The sequence below is a fragment of the Strongylocentrotus purpuratus genome, unplaced genomic scaffold, assembly GCF_000002235.5.
Source record: "Strongylocentrotus purpuratus isolate Spur 01 unplaced genomic scaffold, Spur_5.0 spur5_scaffold_4, whole genome shotgun sequence".
In the NCBI taxonomy this organism is placed as follows: Eukaryota; Metazoa; Echinodermata; class Echinoidea; order Camarodonta; family Strongylocentrotidae; genus Strongylocentrotus; species Strongylocentrotus purpuratus.
In genome coordinates, this window is record NW_022145610.1 from 29,598,195 (window position 1) to 29,619,630 (window position 21,436).

Genomic DNA, 21,436 nt, shown 5'->3' on the forward strand with positions numbered 1-21,436 from the left:
AATCTCCTTGATAATAGAAAATATGAACGATTTGAATAAACATTTCATGCCTTTTAAAATAACCTTTACAAAATATTTTCATAGATGCTAACGGCTTTCCATAATGTCCAACTTAGAGATAAGTTCAACTTAGGATCTTTGTGAAACACCCCCTTGGTTTCCAAAAACGCGTCGAAACGCGTCATATGACGCACGAAAACCTAGGTTTGTCGACAAACCTCCATTGTGAATTCGGGCCACCATGTGTGTTAAAATATATGCCATATGAGCACGAACAACCCACCAATGGGAGGGCGACCTAATATGGACAAACCCAAGACACCAAATCGAGACATCAATAAGTTAATGCTCTCTGAGTGCAGAGGTTAAGTAGGAATATGTGGTATATGTACAGATGGGAACGAAGAAGAAAAAGAAGAGGGATCAAAGGGATTATGTCAAAGTAAAAAAATAACGATTCATTTTTTCTATTAGAGTTAATATGCATGCTCTTATCATCTCATATCCTCGGTTGGTAACCAATCGAATAATCACGGTGATTTTATAAGATTTGGGGTTTTGAGACCGTCCTGTTAATTCATTTGAAAAAAGGGCAGGGTCTGTACTATGTACCATTCCCTCCAAAACATCTAACCCGCCCCCGTGTTGACATGGTTCACTTTAATCACCTGACCATGGATCTACGTGTGAGACATAAGCCAATGATCTGACAATCTACAGTAAAAAAAAAAAAATGAACATAAAAGATATGAACCGATTTTGACATTATATTTGGATGAAACATAAATTAAGCACAACTTAGAAATATATCCTCCACTTATCTGCTTTTAAACTTTAACATGTAATTTGGTGCTTAATAGCCATCTTCTTGTAGCTTTCTTATTTTGAGCCGATCGAGGCATTGGAGTGATTAAAGTTGAATATAATTATGGCAATGCTTGCACCAAATACCGGTATTGTATCAATCGAACCCAACGTGGTCTTGATTTCATTCATTTTTGTATTAATCAATTTACTCTAACTACTGATCTTAAGAATTCCGAAATCATGTTTCATCTTGTTTCCGTTGAAGTTGTTGTGGTTAAACAATATCATAAACAATAAAATCAGTCTATTCTATCATGATTTTCCCGACTAAATTTCCTCCCATGAATATTAAATTTCATTTGCATTATCATAGTTGTGAATGTATTACTATCTCATTACTCACTTCATTTACTCCTTATACCGGCTCATCTTCAGTCTCCTTCCTTTATCATCATTCTCTCTCTCTCTCTCTCTCTCTCTCCGCTCCCTACTTTTCTCACTCGATTTTTGCCCATTCATTCTTTTTACAACTTAAATATGGCAGGAAATGCTATGCTACTGAGAATACTGATAAAAATACACATAGATGAAGAAGCATTTCAGATTTTCTCATTACTTTGTGTCAACCACCCCCCCCCCCCCCGGTAAAAAAAGACATTATGGACGTATGTGTGGTATGTAGATGTCATAAACATATCGTGACTTTAGACGAAATTTCGAGCAAACTCATTAAAGGTAATACAAAGTTTTGGTATAGGGTCATGAATTTGGTTCAAATGAACATATTGGAAGCATATGCGTTCTAACAATATTCAGTGATCGTTGTCGCGGTCGAAATCGACTCTAAAGTTATGAAATTGTAAATAATAAACACTTTATGTTGAATAGCTCCCTCTCAAGGTCAAGATAGTAATTAAGTTATAAAACAATGTTTATTGACTAAAATCGACCGATTAGATATTCCCGTTCGGAAATTATATACCACAACTACATATTCTGATATTGTCATGGTCGCAGCTACCATTGTATGGCCGTAGGAGCTTTTATGAAATTTATCAACATTTACCGGGAGCACCGGTAAATCTTTATATTCAATATTTCTCGAAAGCAGAAGTGTTTCAGGGGCTAAAATTTCTAGTACGTTTAATACATCCACAGGGGCATCCAACTATATCAAAATTGTAAAGATTCACTATCCACCCATTTTCAAAATTTCCCAAAACTTTGTAATACCTTTAAATATGTTTCGATTGAATAGGCCGCGTCCCTCTATGTGCTCTACTTTCTCTCGGAGACATCTCCAAAGCGAGAAATGAATTGAAGCGGCTCGGGATCACTGGTATGTACGAAATACCTTACCGTGATGACATGCGCTCAGATAAGGGTCAGTTGCAGTGGCTTGACCTCCTACGTGGATGCCTTCACGAAGGTGACAGAGCAAGGTATGAGAAACAGATGAGCTCATTGGTCGCAGAAATGACGAAGAAACTGGAGTCTAAGCAACATCATGTAGACACTTTAACAGAAATCTTAGAGGAGAAAGAGCGATATGAGACGACTCTAACACAACAAGTTGAAGAGCTCAAGAAAGGAAGAGAGGATGACAGAGCAAAATCTGAAAAAGATAAGCGGTCATTGACCGCAGATATGACGAAGAAACTCGAGTCTAAGCAACAGCACGTAGACTCTTTGACAGAAATTGTACAGGAGAAAGAGCGAAATGAGACGACTCTAACACAAAAAGTTGAAGAGCTAAAGAAAGGAAGAGAAGAAGACAGAACAAGAGCTGAAAAAAACAAGCTCTTATTGGCAGCAGAAATGACAAAGAAACTCGAGTCTAAGCAACAGCATGTAGACTCTTTGACAGAAATTGTACAGGAGAAAGAGCGAAATGAGACGACTCTAACACAAACAGTTAAAGAGCTAATGACAGGAAGAGAGGAAGACAGAGCAAAAGCTGAAAAAGACAAGTGCTTATTGGCAGCAGATGTGACGAAGAAACTCGAGTCTAAGCAACAACGCGTAGACACTTTGACAGAAACCGTAGAGGAGAAAGGCCGAAATGAGACGACTCTAAGACAGCAAGTTCAGGAGCAAAAGAAAGGAAGAGAGGAAGACAGAGCAAGAGCTGAGAAGGACATACGATCAATAGAATTAAGCTGGAAGAAGGAGCATGACTCAAAGGAACAGCTTTTGGAGCAACTTGAGCGTGAGATCTGGAAGCTGAGAACCAAAATTCAATTAGAAAGTGAGATACGATCAGCAGAGCAGAAGAAGAAAGCAGAGACACAACAATGGAGTTTCATTCCTTGGGTGACCTCTGGGAAACAAGCTCAGGGGGGTAAGACTTTGTTTTTCAACCTTATTTTCCTTTTCAACTCCTTTTTTTAAAATATACATCTTACTATTTAACTCCCATTCCATTTTTGGTTACTTTTTAAAATATTTATAATGTGAAGTTTATCAATTCTAATATGGTTCTAAACCTAGATTTTATTGTTCTTGTTTTGTTTTAGTTGTCATTAAGCCAACAATAACGCCATTCGATTACATTATCCAAGGAAACTAGAGCTACACTTATGTATATGATTTGCATTATTTACATTTTAGAAGTTAAAAAAAACACATGGAGATACAGTGAACGATAAAGATCATTTAAAAACATTTATCTTATATGTTATTTTTTACATTCAAACTGACTTCATTCCTTCATGACAGGCACATCATCTTTTGAGGATAATTCAACCGGAGGACTGGGAAGGAGTGATACATTACAAGCAGGGTGAGATAAAATATATATACTCTATGACAATGAACGCATTATTGATCTTGCAGTGACAAAACTACTATGGAATGTACTTTTGTATGTGAAATGAGTGATGCTAGACTGGCAATAACAGTTATAAAAGTACGACAGCACTTATGTTCTATGAATAAAAAATCATGACCACCTGTGATTATGTAGAAGCAGAAGTGAATACAAGATTACAACTCATTAACAAAAAATGATTATCTTAGCTGCATTCTTGTCTATGGTGATTAGATTTAAAAGTAAAATCCTTTCATGAATTGATATCAATAATTTGAGCATGTTGAGTATGGTCTCATCACTGGAAGAACGTATTTTTCCCTTCCTATCTTCACCTAAGTAAAGATTTTACTTGACTTTTTAAGTGTATATGTCATACCAACGTTCTCTGACCACCCCAAGTTTGTCTTTTTTTTTTGTTTACCGTGTACCATTCTAGAGAGGAGCCCCCAGATGATGAGTTTGCAGGCATATTACAGCAGATAGCTGACGATCTTTACGATGAAGCCAAGATCGACAGCCTTGCTGGTCAGCTGGGAATCCTACATGGTGATATACAGAGAGCGCTCATGACCAATGTGAAGTTCAACCGAGTTACCAGTGATGGAACTCGTCACATGCTGAAACAATGGAGAAGAGGTGTGTCCAGGAAAAATGAACGGGTTGAGCTAACGAAGGCGCTGAAAGCTGCCAAGTTAGTCAACCTTGCAGACCTGTATCTCAGCGAAGGTAACGTATATTTTCATTAAGAACAATAAATTGTAGTTTCGTAATAAGGACCCCATTCAACACTTCAGCAACGTGCTGTTATATTTGGTGTACAATACGGCCCATGTGTTTAGAGACAGATTTATAGTATTTTCTGAAACAAGTTCATTTCCCTCATTTACACTGCTGATAATTTTTTTAAATAAATACTATTAAAGGAGAGAAATTGAATGAAAGGAGAGCTTAGGTACTACTTTTAGTAAGCATTTTTCTTATTATAGATGGTAGACATTAAAATTTAAAAATTCCATGCGATAAGTTCTACAAAATCATGATAGTTCTGATTCAATGTGTTTTGAGAAATAAAACAATTATTTGCTTTCTTTCTTGCTGCCGGTCAGGTGGAGCAGAAGAACAGATCGATGCTGAATATGCCAACGTAGACGTCAATGATCAGTAGCTACCTTATAGAGATGAGAACATTCTAGAACAGGGCCAGACCAAAGGACATACTGACATCCAGGTACTTCAGGAAGCTACAGCAAGCAGTAACCACACTCCTCGAGATGAGCATACAGGAGACATGGCTTCCACAACCCAGGAGGACTTGACAGGTGGAAGTAGGAGTCAACATCTTGTTCAATCACGGGAGCACAGTACAGAGGACTTGGATGAATCTGAAGTGACTTCTGAAGAGGTGTCCTCTGAAGAAGTACTTCCCGATGATATGAACAACGTTAGTAGCATTCAACCTTCTGAACAATCGCCCAGCAATGAAATGCAAGTTCTACCTGAAGACATGTCTGAGATAGCCCCTCTGGTATCTTATGGTGGGAAACCCAACGAGGAATCCACCACCTTGGATAAAAGCCATGTAGGCGGAATCATAAGTAACGAAGAAGACCTGATTTCCCAACTCGTTCTTACTGATACATCCCCAGAGAAAATATTGCTCTTTTTCCTCGTAAAGATAATAATGGATGTTTCCCAGAAAGCACTCAGCTCATAAGTAATTACCAGATAACCTTTATCAAGTCAAGTTTACTTACGTTTGTTTAGCTTGCGACGTTTCAGGTCCACTCCGGGACCCTTCCTTCAGGGCGACTGGTCTTTAGTGTCAAATGATTGTTGACCCATGAACACGGTGATGTGGTCGAGGAGCGTCGGTATGGTCGGCCTGACGAAGCGTTATAGACATAATCTCCATAATCATTAACCGAACCATATTGTATCCAAGTACCGCATACATAATTTCAACAATGTGAATCCTCTAAAATATTACAAGAATGGCATGCAGAGCGTGATATTTCATAATGTGATTTGAAATTTCTTTTGGCAAGATATCTGGATATAGAAATTTAACCGATTCTAGCAGTTATTTTAACCGGAGCAATTTTAATTTATTGTTGTACTTTAATCTGCCAAAAAGATATTAGGTTTGATCAATCCTAAACTATTATTTTTTAACATTTTACTATACTTTTTTAAATAAATCTTAATTTGAAGCAGTAGAATCGAATTATGTCAAATAGAAAAGCTACAACACTCGTTGCTATATCTGTACCAACCGCATTTTAGAACAGTAGTTAAAACAAGAGTTACTTATTTTTTAAAGACAGTTTCTTGACCAGATCTCAAAAATATATCTAACTGTTTTTAATGTCTTAAATTACACAGATTATACAAGAAGATTTAGATGTAGACATGGTAGATGTAGGCCAATACGGTAGAACAGATAACCAATTGGCTGAATACTATTTAAGCAGAAACTCATTTTACTGTACATAGATGTGGTCATACACTGGGAATGCAAAGATTAACTATGAAAGAAACTTCCGTAATTTCTTGATACAAGATACTCAATAGATGAACATTTATTGCTTTGCGCTTGTTACATCAATCGTTAGTACTCTGTATAAACAAAAATTCTCTCCGCATTGAACGTAAATAAACAATAATCGCATGTACAGTATGCAGGCGTATCGGCGTGAAATATCTTATGGGCTTTAATAGTCGGCATACCAGATCAAGCAACTCTAGATTGTTGTGTATCGTCGAATTGCAAACGTATATTTTGCTGTATAGCACTTAGAAAATGCCAGTCGTTCATATAAATTGTGTTTAATATTTTAAGTCATATGCAATTGTCACCATGCATATTACAATGTACATTTATGTACATGATACTCTGAAAATTATGTACGAAATAAAGTGACATGACTTTTGGTTATAATGTAAGCTACTATTTCTAACAATAATCGCATGTACAGTATGCAGGCGTATCTGCGGGCAAAATATCGTTTGGGCTTAGTTGGCATCCTAAATCAAGTAGGCCTTACTCTTGATATCTGTGTTTCCTCGAATTGCAAATGTATGTGTTGCTGTATAGCACTTGGCAAATGTTAGTTGATCATAGAAATTATATTTGATATCTTATGTCATATGCAATTGTCATTACAATAGCGGGGAAAATGTATGTAGATGATACTCTAATTATGTAAGAAATAGAGTGACATGACTTTTGATTTCATTTGGAATATGTAAGCTGCTAAATGGTAATACAATTTCTTTGTCTTTACATAGTTTGTAATGGCTTAGTAGACAAAACATTGCTTTTGCTTCTTTTCAATTCAAGATAACAGCATAATGTTGTAGGTTGTACTTTTTTGCGTTCAGTCAAATGTTACCATTTACGCCTGCATGGTCTGGTTCTTTAATAGTTATATCAATCAAGGCAGTCGAGTCGCAAGAGTACCTAGCTTGGGAACTATGTGCGTCTAGCTGTTCTTCGCTGGTCGACTGCTGATCGTCCGGCCAACCTTGGAGAATCTGGCCGGTTCTTATATTTTATTTCTATAATATTCCCTACACTTGCTGCAAGACGCCGAAGATGGCGTTATCAACGAACTCGTACGCCCAGCTTATTCTTGCCGGTTGGCGCATATTTTTTTTACACAACTGTTAAGCCATTTTCGCGAAAAAATCCAAGAAGTGCTCTGGTGAAAGAGTCTAAGTCGTCAGCGCACTATGTGCAAGCACGCATCCAGGGAAGGGAAGATGATAGAAATTAGGGGAAACTGACAAGGAAAGTGGAGAGGATATGGAGAAGGAAAAACAAGGAAACACACAAGGAAAGAGAATGGGGATAAGTCAAAGGAAGAACATATAAATACATAATTGAAGAGCTAAGAGGATCATAGATCTAGACTAAGGAAAACAGCGAAATACATAAAAAAAAATATTAAAAAAAAGGTCGAGAAAGGGATGTAGACGGTAGACCTATATCAGATTAAAACAAAGAAATAGATGACGAAGGAGAAAAGGATAGATTGAAGGAGAAACAAAGAAATACATAAAACAAAATAGAAGAGGTTAGAATGAAGGAGAACAAAAGAAATACATAACGAAGGGGACAGACTGGGGGATTGAAGGAAAAATAAAGAAATATATAACGACGGAGAAAAAGGATAGATAGAAGGGTAAAAAATACATGACAAAAGAGAAGAGCATAGATTGAAGGAGAACACAGAAATACATAATGAAAGAGAAGAGAGGATAGATTTAACCCGAAACAAATAACGACTATGTACACATGTACAGCTCCAGCAATCCAACAAAACTACTAAGGGTAATGCTAGACTCTGTCTCGAGTCGTTTGCACAATATATTTGACTGAAGTGGCTAAACAGTTGTGTAAAATAAATATGTACTGCCGGCTGGTATATAATTGTCTCTATAATATTCCCTAGACACGCTGCGAGCCCGCCGAAGATGGCGTTATCAACAAACTCGTACACCCAGCTTTAATCTGGTCGATTCTTATAATTGATTTCTATTAATATTGCCTCCATCACCGAACTCATACGCCCACACACTTTATGTACTCGACTTTTAGTACCCGAGATTGAAATTGAGTAAATATCATTGGTCTGTTTCAAAGTCCTTGCTTGTCTAGTAAGCATACTCACACGTTAGCTGACGTGACAATTATGAGATGTATTGAAGTTTCACTTCACATGCTTTTGATGTATCAAGTTGATTAGTCACATTACGGTCCATGTCGCATACAGTGAACAACAAACTATTCATATCCCTGGTAAATTTGATATTTCTGGATTGTTTTTGTTTTTGTAACTCATGAATGAAAGGCTGAATTAGGGCCTTTTTAATGTAAGCATCAATATGTCACATTATCAAGAAACATAAATTGGGACAAACTATTTGTTCACACACTTACAATTGGTACGGGTACGAATGATTTAGTCGCTACTGTACATATGGACATAAAATAAAAGCTACATAATTTTCGGGGAAATCCAACATCACCATCCGATTTTCATAAAAGAAAACATAGTCAAAATAAATAGAGAAAAATAATCTTCTAAAATGCCATAAAAAGAATATGCCATTTCCGAGAAACCAGGATCTATTTATTCGTTAAAAGAAAGCGGTAGGTGAAATAGAGGGATAAAGTGAGTGAGACGGGGTGGAGGGGGGGGGGTAGCTCGTTGTGGTTCAGGAAAGATATGTCTAGGTCATGTGAATATATACCGGGAACTCTGAAATAGCACTGACATCAAAAAAAGGAAAAATAGCACTTGAAAAATCAAAAGGTATACATCGATACCTAAAGGCGAAACTAATCAAAAATTGTGTAATACATAAACAATACAGACCCCCCCCCCCGCCTCTCTCTCTCTCTCTCTCTCTCACTCTCTCTCTCTCTCTCTCTCTCTCTTACCCTCTCTATCTCTTACGTACGCTCAAGAGCTTGCTCTGACTGGATAATCGAGATATGATTTTGGATAAGGTTCCTATCTACCCAGGGAAGATAAGAGCAAGTCGTTATTCTATCATGACAGAACAAACAAAAACTTCACAATAGACCTCCTGGACTAACTCCGCTACCTAAATTTTGCACCAATTATATTTCTTGATTCTCTTTGCGTCAAGAGGCATACGAGTCCGCTTTATGCTAAAAAGTTAGTTTAGTATGTTATGTTATTTATTTTAACGGGGAGACAACATGGGTGTGATTGTCATTCGCAGCACCTCATTCAACCCATACTAGAGTGTTTGGAGCCAGAAGGACGTTACATCAGTGTTAAAACAGAATGATATAACAACCTTCTGGCTTCAACAGACATAGTGATGCTGTTTCAAGAGTCACAGTATGGACCACGTAACCACGGTTACTCGACTGACATGTACAGATAATTAAAAAACTATGCCATGCAGTGCTCATGAAGTGGCACATCATGCTTGTATTTTCAATGGTGTTAAATGAGGAGATAATAATGATAATAGCAGAAGTGGTAATAGGAGTATAAGTAGTTTTAATAACAATGATAATAATACTACATTTAAACCTGTCGATAGCGACCGCCCAGGGGAAACACAAACAGTGGCCTTTGTAGACAGATGGTCTCTGTAGACGGGTTCCTTTAGTACATGTTTCAATGAGAAACCATTTTCAAGGAAATCAAAAAATGTGGTCTTTATAGACAGGTGGTCTTTGTAGACAGGTGGTCGCCAAAGCAGGTTCGACTGTACTAATAATAATAACAATATTCGGTTCTTGAAAAGCACTAATGTATGCCTATAGGCGCTACAAATAATTACCCCGACTCCAGTACGGCTGTCATTTTGGCGCTCTAGTATTTCAAAGAATGAATTTATTTCAGGTACCTGGGTCGATTTTGACAAATAACGGACATTAGTGCCTCGAATATTTGATCAACAGTCCGATGACGCACCCACTAAACTACGACACCTCCACGCGTACTGATAAATTACAAGCTGTAATATGTACACCATCTCCACTCCCTGCAAAAGGCTCACTGAGAGAAGTCATGAGAAGAGATATATGAAAATGGCTTTCATTATCATCATCATCATCATCATCTTCATCATCATCACCATCACATGCACCTACCTCTCTCACCCGATAGTATGTTGCTTAGGGACTTACAGTGAATCCATTTGATTCAGTTTTCATTATATTAGCATGTCTTATCTATTCCCTTAAAAGTGCACATTTTTAAATGAATGAAGAAAGCTTGCGATTGAGGAGTGTGAAATAATAGATTAGAAGTGATTCCGAATTATTTGGTAGGTTAATATTCACTCGCACCATAAAAATGATACGTAGCTATGAAAACGTGAAGACTAAATAATTGTACAATATCACACTATGTTATGGTATGGGTTTCTATCTAATAATCATTTTATTATTATCATTATTTATGATTGAATGATTATTAGACTATATGGAAAGTAGACTTAGTAGACTTATTTGGAAATTAGAACAAAATGATTATACCAAATGAGTATTAGCCTAAATATTCATTAGACCGAATAAAAAGTTGACGAAATGATTATTAAATCATGTGGATAGTAGACCGACTTGGTGTAGACCATATGGGAATAGACTAATTGGATAGTAGAAAAACTGGTTATAGACCCAACGGCTATTGTATTGTATTGTATTGTATTTATTCAGACAAGCATGTCTAGGGATGCAGAAAAGGGTTTGAAAAACCCGTACAAGTCTGCATCCCTGATAAAAAGCAAAGTTCACAAATATTATTATTGCATAACATAGTTACAACAAAAAAATGATATCAAACACGATAATACATCAAATAATTATATACACAATGTAGTTTAGAGCGAAAATAAATACATAACATATTATTGATTGCAAAACAGCATTATTGAATATACAAATGATTGGGTATTTCAGGGATCAAAATGCTATATAAAAAATTTTGCAGCATGATCTAAGGTAAAAATTAAAATATAGTTGATATTGCGCGAATTTGGATGTAGTTGTATAAAAATGTAAAAACAAATTGTTATTGCGGAGTTTAAAAAGTTAAATATGTAAGCAACTTTTTAATGATATTTTGAAAGTTGAAAGAGATGGACTATTAACAACATTACTTGGGAGCATGTTCCACTCATTGGCAGTTCTTATAAAAAAAGAGTTTTTGAAATAATCTGTTTTTGCAAATGGTACGTACATTTTCATATTATGATCATTACGCCCAATTCTGTGAGCACGTATAATTTTTTCAATCGGACCAACATTTACCATATTATTTATTATTTTATAAAACATGACTAATCTGTGGTACTTGCGTCTTTCTTCTAATTTTGCAAAACTTGATTTTTCTAATAGTTCATGGTAACTTGTTTCCCAGTCTCTAAACATCATTCTTAAATATCGTTTTTTTGGACACGTTCAATAATATTTATATGTGAAACTCTATAGGGGTCCCATGCAATACAACAATATTCTAGACATGGACGTATAAGAGAGTCATATAAGGTTTTAAACACAGAACGTGGGCAATTAAGAAAATTTCTTTTGATTATAGCTACAATCTTACTACACTTTGCGTATGTTTCGTTACAATGAGAATTAAAATTAAGGGTATCATTTATAGTAATGCCCAAATACTTTTCTGACTTAGTGTTAATTAATTTATGTCCACCCAATTTATATTCATACTGTGGTTTAGAGGACTTTCTTGACATTTGCATTATCTTACATTTGTTTACATTGAAATCAAGTAGCCATGAATTTGCCCACTTATCTAAATTTTCTAAATCCTTTTGTAAAAGTTTGCAATCTTCAATAGAGTGGATAGGCCTATATAAAATACAATCATCTGCGTAAAGTCTTATAGTTGAATCAATATTATAGGAAATGTCGTTTATGAAACATAAAAATATGATTGGACCTAAAATTGTCCCTTGTGGTACACCTGATTTTACGTCTACCCAATTAGAGTATTCACCATTGAGGACGACTCGTTGTGAACGATTTTTCAAAAAATTCATGATCCATTTTAAATTTGAATTTTGAATACCATACATTTTTAACTTTCGTTCTAATAAATTGTGCGACACGCTATCGAACGCTTTAGCGAAGTCTAAATATGCTATGTCAACACTATAGCCGGAGTTCATCCAACTACTCCAGTCGTGAATAGCTTCAATCAATTGAGTCTCGCATGACCGCTTTTCGCGAAAACCATGCTGGTTATCACATAAGACATTGTGTAGATTAAAATGATGAACAAGATGTTTACAAACAAGTTTTTCGAGTAGTTTACAAGTAATTGAAGTAAGTGATATTGGGCGATAATTACCCGGGTCTTCTTTGTTACCTTTCTTAAGAAGGGGAGACACGTTTGCTCTTCGCCAGTCAATTGGTAACTCTCCTTTAGAAAGTGACATATTGAACAATTGACAAAGCGAGGGTGCAAGCTGCTCCGCCCCTTCTTTCAATACACGGGGAGATAATCCATCAGGACCTTGAGCCTTATTAACGTCAATGCTTTTGAGCAACTTACATACGTCAGCGACACAACAATGAATATCACTCATGGCAGGAACATCATTTCTTTCTTCACATGGTGGAAAAGGACCATCATTAGTGTCTTTAAATACAGACTCAAATTGTTTGTTTAGAGTATCTACTTTTTCTTTATCGTCAGTAAAAGTAATTCCATTTACCTTCAGGCACGGAATCGGGTTTTGCACTTTTTTCTTTGATTTAACAAAATTCCAAAATCTTTTGGGGTTACTTTTGATGTCCTCACAGAGGTTGTTTTGCAAATAATCTTTATATTTTAGCTTAATAAGTCTTTTGGTGTCTCGTCTTATTTTACGAAATTTATTCCAGTCGGATTGTAAATTCGATTTTTTAGCTTTTTCGAAAAATTTCCTCCGTTTCCGAAACAGTCTCTTAACGTCTTTATCTATCCACGGAACGTGATATTTTCTTGTTACTTTTCTATGAGGTACGTTCTTATCTACAACATTAAGTATAATGTTTTTCCAAGATTGCCATGATGATTCTAAGTCCTCTTTTACAAGTGATTCCGTTAATGGTGCGTTTTCTAAATCATTTCTAAATTTGTTAAAATCTGCTTTTGAATAAGAATAAGTCATTCTGGGTTTGCAACCTTTTCCCTTTAATGTACAATTAATAATAAAAACAATAGCCTCATGGTCGCTTATACCGGGAATAATATTCACATTACTAACAATGGATGGATCAGATGTAAATAAAAGATCTAATATGCTACTGGTGGTATCAGTGATCCTTGTAGTTTGCGATATGTGTTGATATAAAAAATTGTTCTCGATGATCGTAAGTATATTTTGTGTTAAATCAGTATTATCTATTTCTACAATATGTCCGTCTTGCCACTTTAATTTAGGAAGATTGAAATCACCGGTTAGAATAACATTTCTAGCCTTCTTACCATGATTTGATAATATCGACATAGATTTATTAAGCTCTTTAATCACATCTAAACTACTGCTCGGTGGTCTATAAAACACACCTACAAACAAAGATTTATTATCGTGACATATTACTTCACACCAAAGGATCTCACAATCTGTTTCCAGGTCTGGTCTAGGTGTCACAGACAAATGGGTTTTGTAGGCAATAAGAAGGCCACCGCCATGCCGATTTCTATCTTCTTTTCTTAGGCGAGGCGTCAAAAATAAATATACCAGCCAGCGGCAGCTAACTGCACTTGTGCGTCCTGGCTGCATTTTTTAAATTAGCTCAGCCGGCTACCGCTGGCGGTAGGACCCTCAATTAACTCATGATGTCATCATAATGGTCTCCGAACAAAAGCATGCGCCGGCTGCCGCCTTTCGATTGGAAACCGAGCCTCAGATCCCAGCCTGGCGCAAGCCGGCTGGGCTAATAAGTGAAAAATAATTGCCCCAGCCAGGCTTCGGCCGTAATTGCAGCCTCGATGCGCCAATACGTGAGGCGGCAGCCTGCTGGTATCGATATTTTTGACGCCTCGCCTTATAACGATATACGTTTGTGGAAATATTTCATTAGATAAAATATCCTTACTTAAATGCGTCTCCGTACATACAAATATATCAGGATTTTCAATTTTGATAATTGTTTGAATTTCTTCAATCTTATTAACAATACTTCTTGCGTTTAAGGAGATACATTTCAAACTTTTCAAACTTTTAGGTGTGTGAGAACTGTTTTGCGTGTGATATATTACGTCACTTTCATTCAATTTAGGTTTACGTAATATATCCCCTTTGTTTTGATTCACAGTACATGAAACAGTGTATGAATTTATGAGTTTACAATTGTCTACATAAGGCAGTTCTTAAATAGGTGAGTGACATGCTCCAGTACAATCTATCTGGGCACTCTCTTCTTGGCCTGTGTGCTAATAGTAGAACGGACATATTTTTGCCTTGTGTCCGTATTGCATGCAGTAACGGCATTGGAGTTGCATTCCGTGTCGACATGCTCGGGCTCTGTGGTTCTCTTCTCCACAATTTTCACATCCTAACATGTATAAATCGTCGTATAGAGAGGATGTGGGAGGGTTCACTAGAGCAGATGCGTACGAGGCTCTTTGGCGCGAATTGAATAGAGCACGTTGTTGGTCATAAATGTAGTCTCTTGGAGGTTCCTGGTTCAACATACTGTGTGATAGTTGCTGTGAATTGATGGGAGGGTACTGGTTTCGGTATTGTTGGTTGAAAGGAGTGGATGGGGGCTGGGATTGGGCATTTCGGTAGAAAGGGGAGTTGGGGAAGTTGCGGCGGTGCTGATCGGGTGGTGGGGCAGTTGTCTGCTGGTAACGTTGCTGAGTGAGTGGTGGGCCTGACGGGTTCGGTAGCGAGGCCGGATGTTGACGGTTTCGTGCTTGCATGGGTTGGAAGTTCTGGTAGGGGGCTGGAGGAGGTTGTCGAGGTGCTCGAGTGGTATCTGATGCTACCGGTGTTGGGAGTGAGGGATGCTGACGGCTGCGTGGTTGGGGGTTCTGGTCGACTGGCCGTGTTCGGGTGGTTCCAGGTGGTGTGGGTTGGTCAGATCGGCTGCTTGACGAGGTTGATTGAGATGTTTTCAATGTAGCTGTGTTCTTCTGCTGAGGTGATGGGTGTGACGGCGGAGTGTCTAACAAAGCATCGATCACATGCTGCACTTTCTTTAACTCCATGGATAATTGGTCTAATCTAAGTGGCATGCACTTACATTTCATGCAGATTGTCTCGCTGTCGTGACATTTTAAATCACATATTTGACATTGGCTTGCATCTCTATTGTCATTAGATGAGGGCACTTGACTGACAATAGATTCGTCCTCTTTGTCTGTCTCACTCGGTACTTCTACGTTCCGGGTCAGAACAAAATGGCTGCATATGAACGGGTTTAGGAGTGGATATATGCGGATGAGATTGTCTTTTATATGTTCATTATCTAAGTCTACGTCTGAATGAAGGAGATGAGATGAACATATTATCTGTACAGCGTGACGGATGTTGCTAACGGTTATCCCTTTCGGTAATTTATAGGAAAAATTGTCCATTCCAGGGGTTCCCTTGTATCTGTTTGTTCTCACCGACGACATTCTGAGTTAAAATTTGTTCAAAGATCATGCAACACTCAACGGTCAGTAACTCTGTATAATGTTCAAATAAGAAGCATACAATAAATCACCATGTGTATACAACACAAATCACGTATGACGAAAGTTATATAACTGCAAATGTCAAGTTAACGAATGACGAAAGTTGTGATGGTGTATAATGCGTAATAATAAGTTACCGTATAAGTTCACGTATATATAAAAAGCAGCATCGATGAAATGAGTAATAAACGTCCAAAAGTTCGCAGATCACGTTAAAAACATAAACGAGTATCCAATATGATCATTCAATGATATAATTATAATGTTCTCAGGTGATGATGCACAACAGAAAAGGTGATTTTCGACGATTTTACACCAATCATACATGTAACAACAGATAATACCATACACATCAAAAATAGGACCAAAAAATGATATGTATACATGTTTGCAAAATGGGGGTCAGAAAGGTTTGAGAAAATCAGTTTTTTGTTTTGTTCATTCTGTTGTACATGAATTAGGTGTTTTCATTTTCAATCTTCACTCTCTTCCGGTAGATGTTACCAAGTATAGTACTGAGGTATGTTTGTGCCTCTGCTATCGATAAGAGAAAATGATATCGGGATGAGCTCCGATGGACGTGGCGGACCATCATCATCAGCAGGCGCGCACGCAGGGGGGGGGGGGGGGGGGGGGGGGGGGGTGTTTGGGGGGTTAAACCCCCCCTTGGTATTCTTTGTATATAAACCCCCCTAAAACACCCCTAAAACACCCCCCTTTGACCTAAAAAAGGTGACCTTACCCCCCCCCCCCCCACCCCCAACGGAGAAAATTGTCAAATTTTCAAATTTCGAGACCAAAAAAAAAAAAAAAAAAATGTCCTCTTACCCCCCCCCCCCCCCCCCCCCCCCCCCCCCCCCCCCCCGCTTATTCAGCGGCCGGCTGAGTCGTTGCGATTTTTTTTTTCGGCCCGATTCAAAAATGTTAAAACCCCCCCCCCCCCCCCCCCCCTTGAAAAAATCCTGCGTACGCGCCTGATCATCAGACATCGCTCGCTCCATCATGAGTAGTCCTGTTCTCAGAGGTAAGGTGGTCGGCTCTAGTCATTCAAACGAGCCAATGGACTTTCCTGTACGATACGGCCACCAGCATTCATCTGTAGAACAAGCCCTCTCATTGGACGATGAGAATGATGGACTCCAGAAGCTACCAATGGTAGACCTTGTTGAAATGCTGGGTTATATATGTTTAGGCTTAGGTATTACAGTTGCAATTTGGTTAACATTTTATGTTGCCCTATTCAATGTACTTATTGCAAATTTACAACGAACACAATTTAATACATCAACTATATATATTTACTGCAGAAGACATGAAGTGATGACTTGTATACTTATTTTCAAGCGTATCCAAATTAATATATATGTTTCCTTCAACATGTGCTCAATTATTAATGTCAATTTGCATGTTTTGTAATATTTATTAAAAAAAAGTATGTTTCTTGCGAATACTTCATAACAAAGGCCCTAATTCAACCAGTCCGCCTTTCACTTTTGAATTAAGAAAAACACAACAAACATTAAGGGGTATTAAGTGGTATAATTTAGTTCGTAATTGTATATATTTTTCAATACTTTTGACTATATAGCGATCTTGAATCAATACGTGATTTAGCTAATTCAATCGTAATAAATTCATTTTAATTATTTAAAGGAAACCTTCTTTATCTTTCGTTAACCAGAGACCAATGAAATCACACTGATACATTAACACATTAAACAATGGATGTGGGGGATGGGGCTTGGGAAGGGGCAGCTCAGTGATCAGGAGTCAAATCAATGCACATACATGTAGCTGTACTAGGAAGAACCACGAAAGTATGCATCAGTTTAAAAGGCCACCAGAACAAATCGTAAACTCATACAAAATATTAGAATATATGATTGGTAGGGTTTTTAATGCACATTCAGCAATAATTTCGGCAACACTGAAAATACAAAGTGCATGGCCTATCAACCCTATCCTTACTAAAAAGAAGACTCGCTCCGACTAATACAAATACAATTGCATTACTAATTATAAGGTAATCTAGTTTCATAGATTATTAACTAGTTGATGTTCTTTGGAACCAATTATCACTGGAATCTATGAAAGCCATATCTTGAACGGTAAACATTTGCCTTGCGAGAGTATACTGATTTAATTAACTGCATTAGGTTGTACTCATTCATACGTAGTCTGGTATTTATTCAAAATGGCTTCTTCAAACGCGGATTTTCAGACGAGGATGGCTACATTACGACATGAAATCTTGTCGTACAAACCAGGCAAGGCTGTATCTTGTGATGATGAACGAGTGGTGTTTCCTGAAAAGCTTGTCGTTGGTATGATTGAACCATACGGGTATAGCATAGTCCCTGGTCTGAGACTCGCTCTTCATGGAGACGCAAAGCCGAGCAAGCATGCTGATACACGAGAAACATCTAACGAGGATCTGGAGGGATATCTAACCGATTCTATATCTGCCATCATGAAAAATTCTTATGGTTTGTATATTGAAGAAAATGAAATGTTAATGTTGTATGTGTTTGTTTTGTTGAAAAATCTTAAAATGAAACTGCACCTCGAAGATGAAAAACTGTAACTAAAGTACGTTTTCTTTCTTCTCTATACTTTAAAAATAAAGTCGGAGGTATGTTTTTGGTAAAATTATGAATCTTATGACCAAATTCTGTCTTGGGTAGTACTAAACCAGCGCAATGCTCTTTGTACTTCATTAAACCAGCATTGCGTAGACATTCAAGACACTCTACATATGCCGGATTCAAAAAAATATTTATTTCATTTCCTATTTGGTTCTTCCATCATTCGCTTTCTGAACATGCGCTTATGCTCAATTGCCTAAATTAGGGTAAATCAGACCCAACTTGCGTGTTTGCACATTTTGTTAAAATTTGTAAAATATGGCTGTTAGGTAAAACTGCGAGACTATCCAAAATGTGCTTAAAATACATTCACTTTGGTAGATTACACTAACTTATCACAACAATACGTTATGTTACAATGAATGTAATTAGTATACTCATTTTTTTAATTTTTTTTTTGGACAACTCAGCGCCCTCCGCCTGCCGGATGGAGGATGTTTTATGCCGTTTTTTGGTTTTTCACACACACACATACTCATTCGCTCCAAATGTTCAATTATGTTTGCTAAATTACAGTTGTCTTTAGCTATGTAATTGTTTGTATATTGAAGGTATAAACCAGGACATACGCCTGGGTAACACAGAAACTGTTGCCATCATCCAACATTTATCATCTGAAAGGGAGAATTATGTGAACACTTGCGTTCTCTTGTAAAGTCATTAGTTTAACAGTAACAAAATAAAACTCTTATAATTTTTATTACATGACACACATCAAACATATAGAGCGCAATATATCATTTTTTAAAGAATATAATTAAAAAAAAACGAATATGAGTAAGCCGTTGATCAATTTAACATGTCAGCTATATGAACCTAGTTATATGATGTGTATGTTTCACTGTGACTATCTACCTGACCTGCCTGGTGTAATTAGTTTGGAGACTACTAGGAGGGTATTATGCATGAACATACACGTGTGTATGCTAATTGTGGAAACAGGTTTTCAAACATTTTCAATTGTCATATCACCATATTGGGATTATTAAAAAGGAACTGCCAATATTTATATAACTGAGCCTTTTCTTTCTCAAAAGCATATGGGGATACAAATACGGGGCTCTTAAACAAGCATTTCTCAAATACATTTTCAATATCATTAAGCTTAAACAGTGTTAACATATACATGCACAAATTTCATTAAATAGAGTGATGTCTAAGACTTTTCAAACTTCCTCACTTTGTTGATGTCGTTATTGGGTTTTTATATTACTGGCTTTAGAATGGTACTATTACTGACCACTGCAATTATTACAAACTTATCACATAACATTATACATGTTCTTGACGTACATAGGTTAGTAGATTCATCATAATTATGGCTCCCTTCTTCTTAGTATGATTCCACGTCTTCCAAACCCATGTAAGATTCTCTTCATGAAACGCATTATGTTCACTGTTATTGTTATCACATAATATTATTTTGTATGGTTCCCTTAAATGTTATTGCACCAAAAATTCATGCATTTGTGTTATTCTGGCATATTGCACAAGTTTTCTACCTTGTTCCCTCTTTGCTTCTTTATGTAGGCTAAGTATTATGTTCATAGTATTCAAAATGTTCATCATGCACAATGTATCAAACACGTTCTCTCTTGTCATCTTACCAGATTTACAAAAAGGTGATGTACAAGACCTTGCTGAGAAAGTTGGATGTATGGTGCTGTTAGTTGAGTGAGTATTATTTTTTTTCGCTCTTCATATTCACATGGACAGTATATATTTTGACTGAAACCAAATCATATAACTCTTCATCGCAAATCTGAAGAACATTACCATTTACAAAAATAGAAGACACATGTTTTAGCACTTTGATCAAAATTCAACTAACGCGCATATTAATAAAAAGAAAAAAGTTATTGCAAATTAATCAATTAATCAATTAGGACTGACACAGGGATTGTGATATTAAAATTTAACAGAAAACTCAGTCACTAGGTCCTCTTATTTCGTCATACACAAAACGATATCAAATAATAATTTCAAGAACAAGTTTATTGCTATAATTTTTATCGGGTGGGTTGCTTCTCTGAATTGTTTTTTTTTTTCATAGCACCTTGCAAATAAAAGCGCGATTTACCAAACCTAATTCAGTAAAAAAAAAAAAAAAGCGTGAAAAAATAGCAAATGCGAGAAGTACATACGCGGAGGGCATCGTCAAGCATGTCGGCTTCCAAATTCATAAAATCATTTCCGTAAAATCGATCGTACGGAAGCCTAATTGGTACAGAAAATTAAACACCTTTATCGCAGAATATAGTGACCTGCCAGTGTCACGAATAAGATTTTAAAATATGCTCATCTGACCGTGATTAAGTGCCTAAAATCCCTGAGCTTCCAGGGGCTCCGCCTTTTAGACCCCACGCCAATTCACGCTTAGTCTAGATCTGGACCCTTTTTATTAATTGTTTTTTTCGCCGACTATACTCATTAGGCCGAGTGACGGCGCGATCCCGAGAACCGATCCGGAAAAAAATAAATTTTTAAGAATAATGTCGAAGATAATTTTTTTTTCGGACGAAAAAATTATTTAAAGTCTCACAACAAGTGACATTCAAAAGGAAAGAAAAAAGAACGAAAGGAAATGAAATCAATTTTTTTAATCATGTATCGATAATGCCGTATAGGCCTATATACGGAGGAGGCAGAGAATTACAAAGGTAAGAAAGAGAAGAAGAAGAACTATAGAACGAGAATAGACCCCAAAATACAAAACAAACGGTGCACTGGAAAAGGACTTGTTGAAGTTTTAAAGCACGATCATTTTCAAAATCATGGTCGTTTTAATCTATCGTATAATTATGCTGATTCGGGATCGTGTAGTTCTGCGCCCCAACATAGCATAGACCATACGAAGGGGTCAACATTAATTATAATAGCTTTGCTCTAATTGAAATATATTTATTAAATTAGGCTCTTGTCAAATTTTGCGCTGGAGTGTACACAAATAAGGTTAACTTTTTAAAAGGAATTTCAACATTCGT

At 36.8% G+C, this 21,436-nt stretch overlaps 2 protein-coding genes across 2 annotated transcripts; one reads left to right on the forward strand and one right to left on the reverse strand.

Annotated features, from left to right (window-relative positions):
* The first annotated feature begins 264 nt into the window (after positions 1 to 264).
* LOC105438240 (caldesmon-like) lies at positions 265 to 3,593 on the forward strand. Its single transcript, XM_030997304.1, has 3 exons — positions 265 to 364; positions 2,066 to 3,148; positions 3,526 to 3,593. Exons 1-3 carry the CDS (start codon positions 265 to 267, stop codon positions 3,591 to 3,593), a joined length of 1,251 nt encoding a protein of 416 aa, XP_030853164.1.
* A 10,963-nt stretch (positions 3,594 to 14,556) lies between these two features.
* LOC115929107 (leucine-rich repeat extensin-like protein 5) lies at positions 14,557 to 15,336 on the reverse strand. Its single transcript, XM_030997305.1, has one exon. The coding sequence runs from the start codon at positions 15,334 to 15,336 to the stop codon at positions 14,557 to 14,559; it is 780 nt and encodes a 259-aa protein (XP_030853165.1).
* Positions 15,337 to 21,436: the final 6,100 nt, after the last annotated feature.

What these genes read in the sequence shown, in the direction of transcription:
- LOC105438240 (XM_030997304.1), top strand. Translation starts at nt 265, where the DNA reads ATGAGCACGAACAACCCACCAATGGGAGGGCGACCTAATATGGACAAA. An exon ending in AATGCTCTCTGAGTGCAGAG is followed by an intron (nt 365 to 2,065) that starts GTTAAGTAGGAA and finishes TCGATTGAATAG; the next exon opens with GCCGCGTCCCTCTATGTGCT. An exon ending in TGGGAAACAAGCTCAGGGGG is followed by an intron (nt 3,149 to 3,525) that starts GTAAGACTTTGT and finishes CCTTCATGACAG; the next exon opens with GCACATCATCTTTTGAGGAT.
- LOC115929107 (XM_030997305.1), bottom strand. Translation starts at nt 15,336, where the DNA reads ATGGAGTTAAAGAAAGTGCAGCATGTGATCGATGCTTTGTTAGACACT.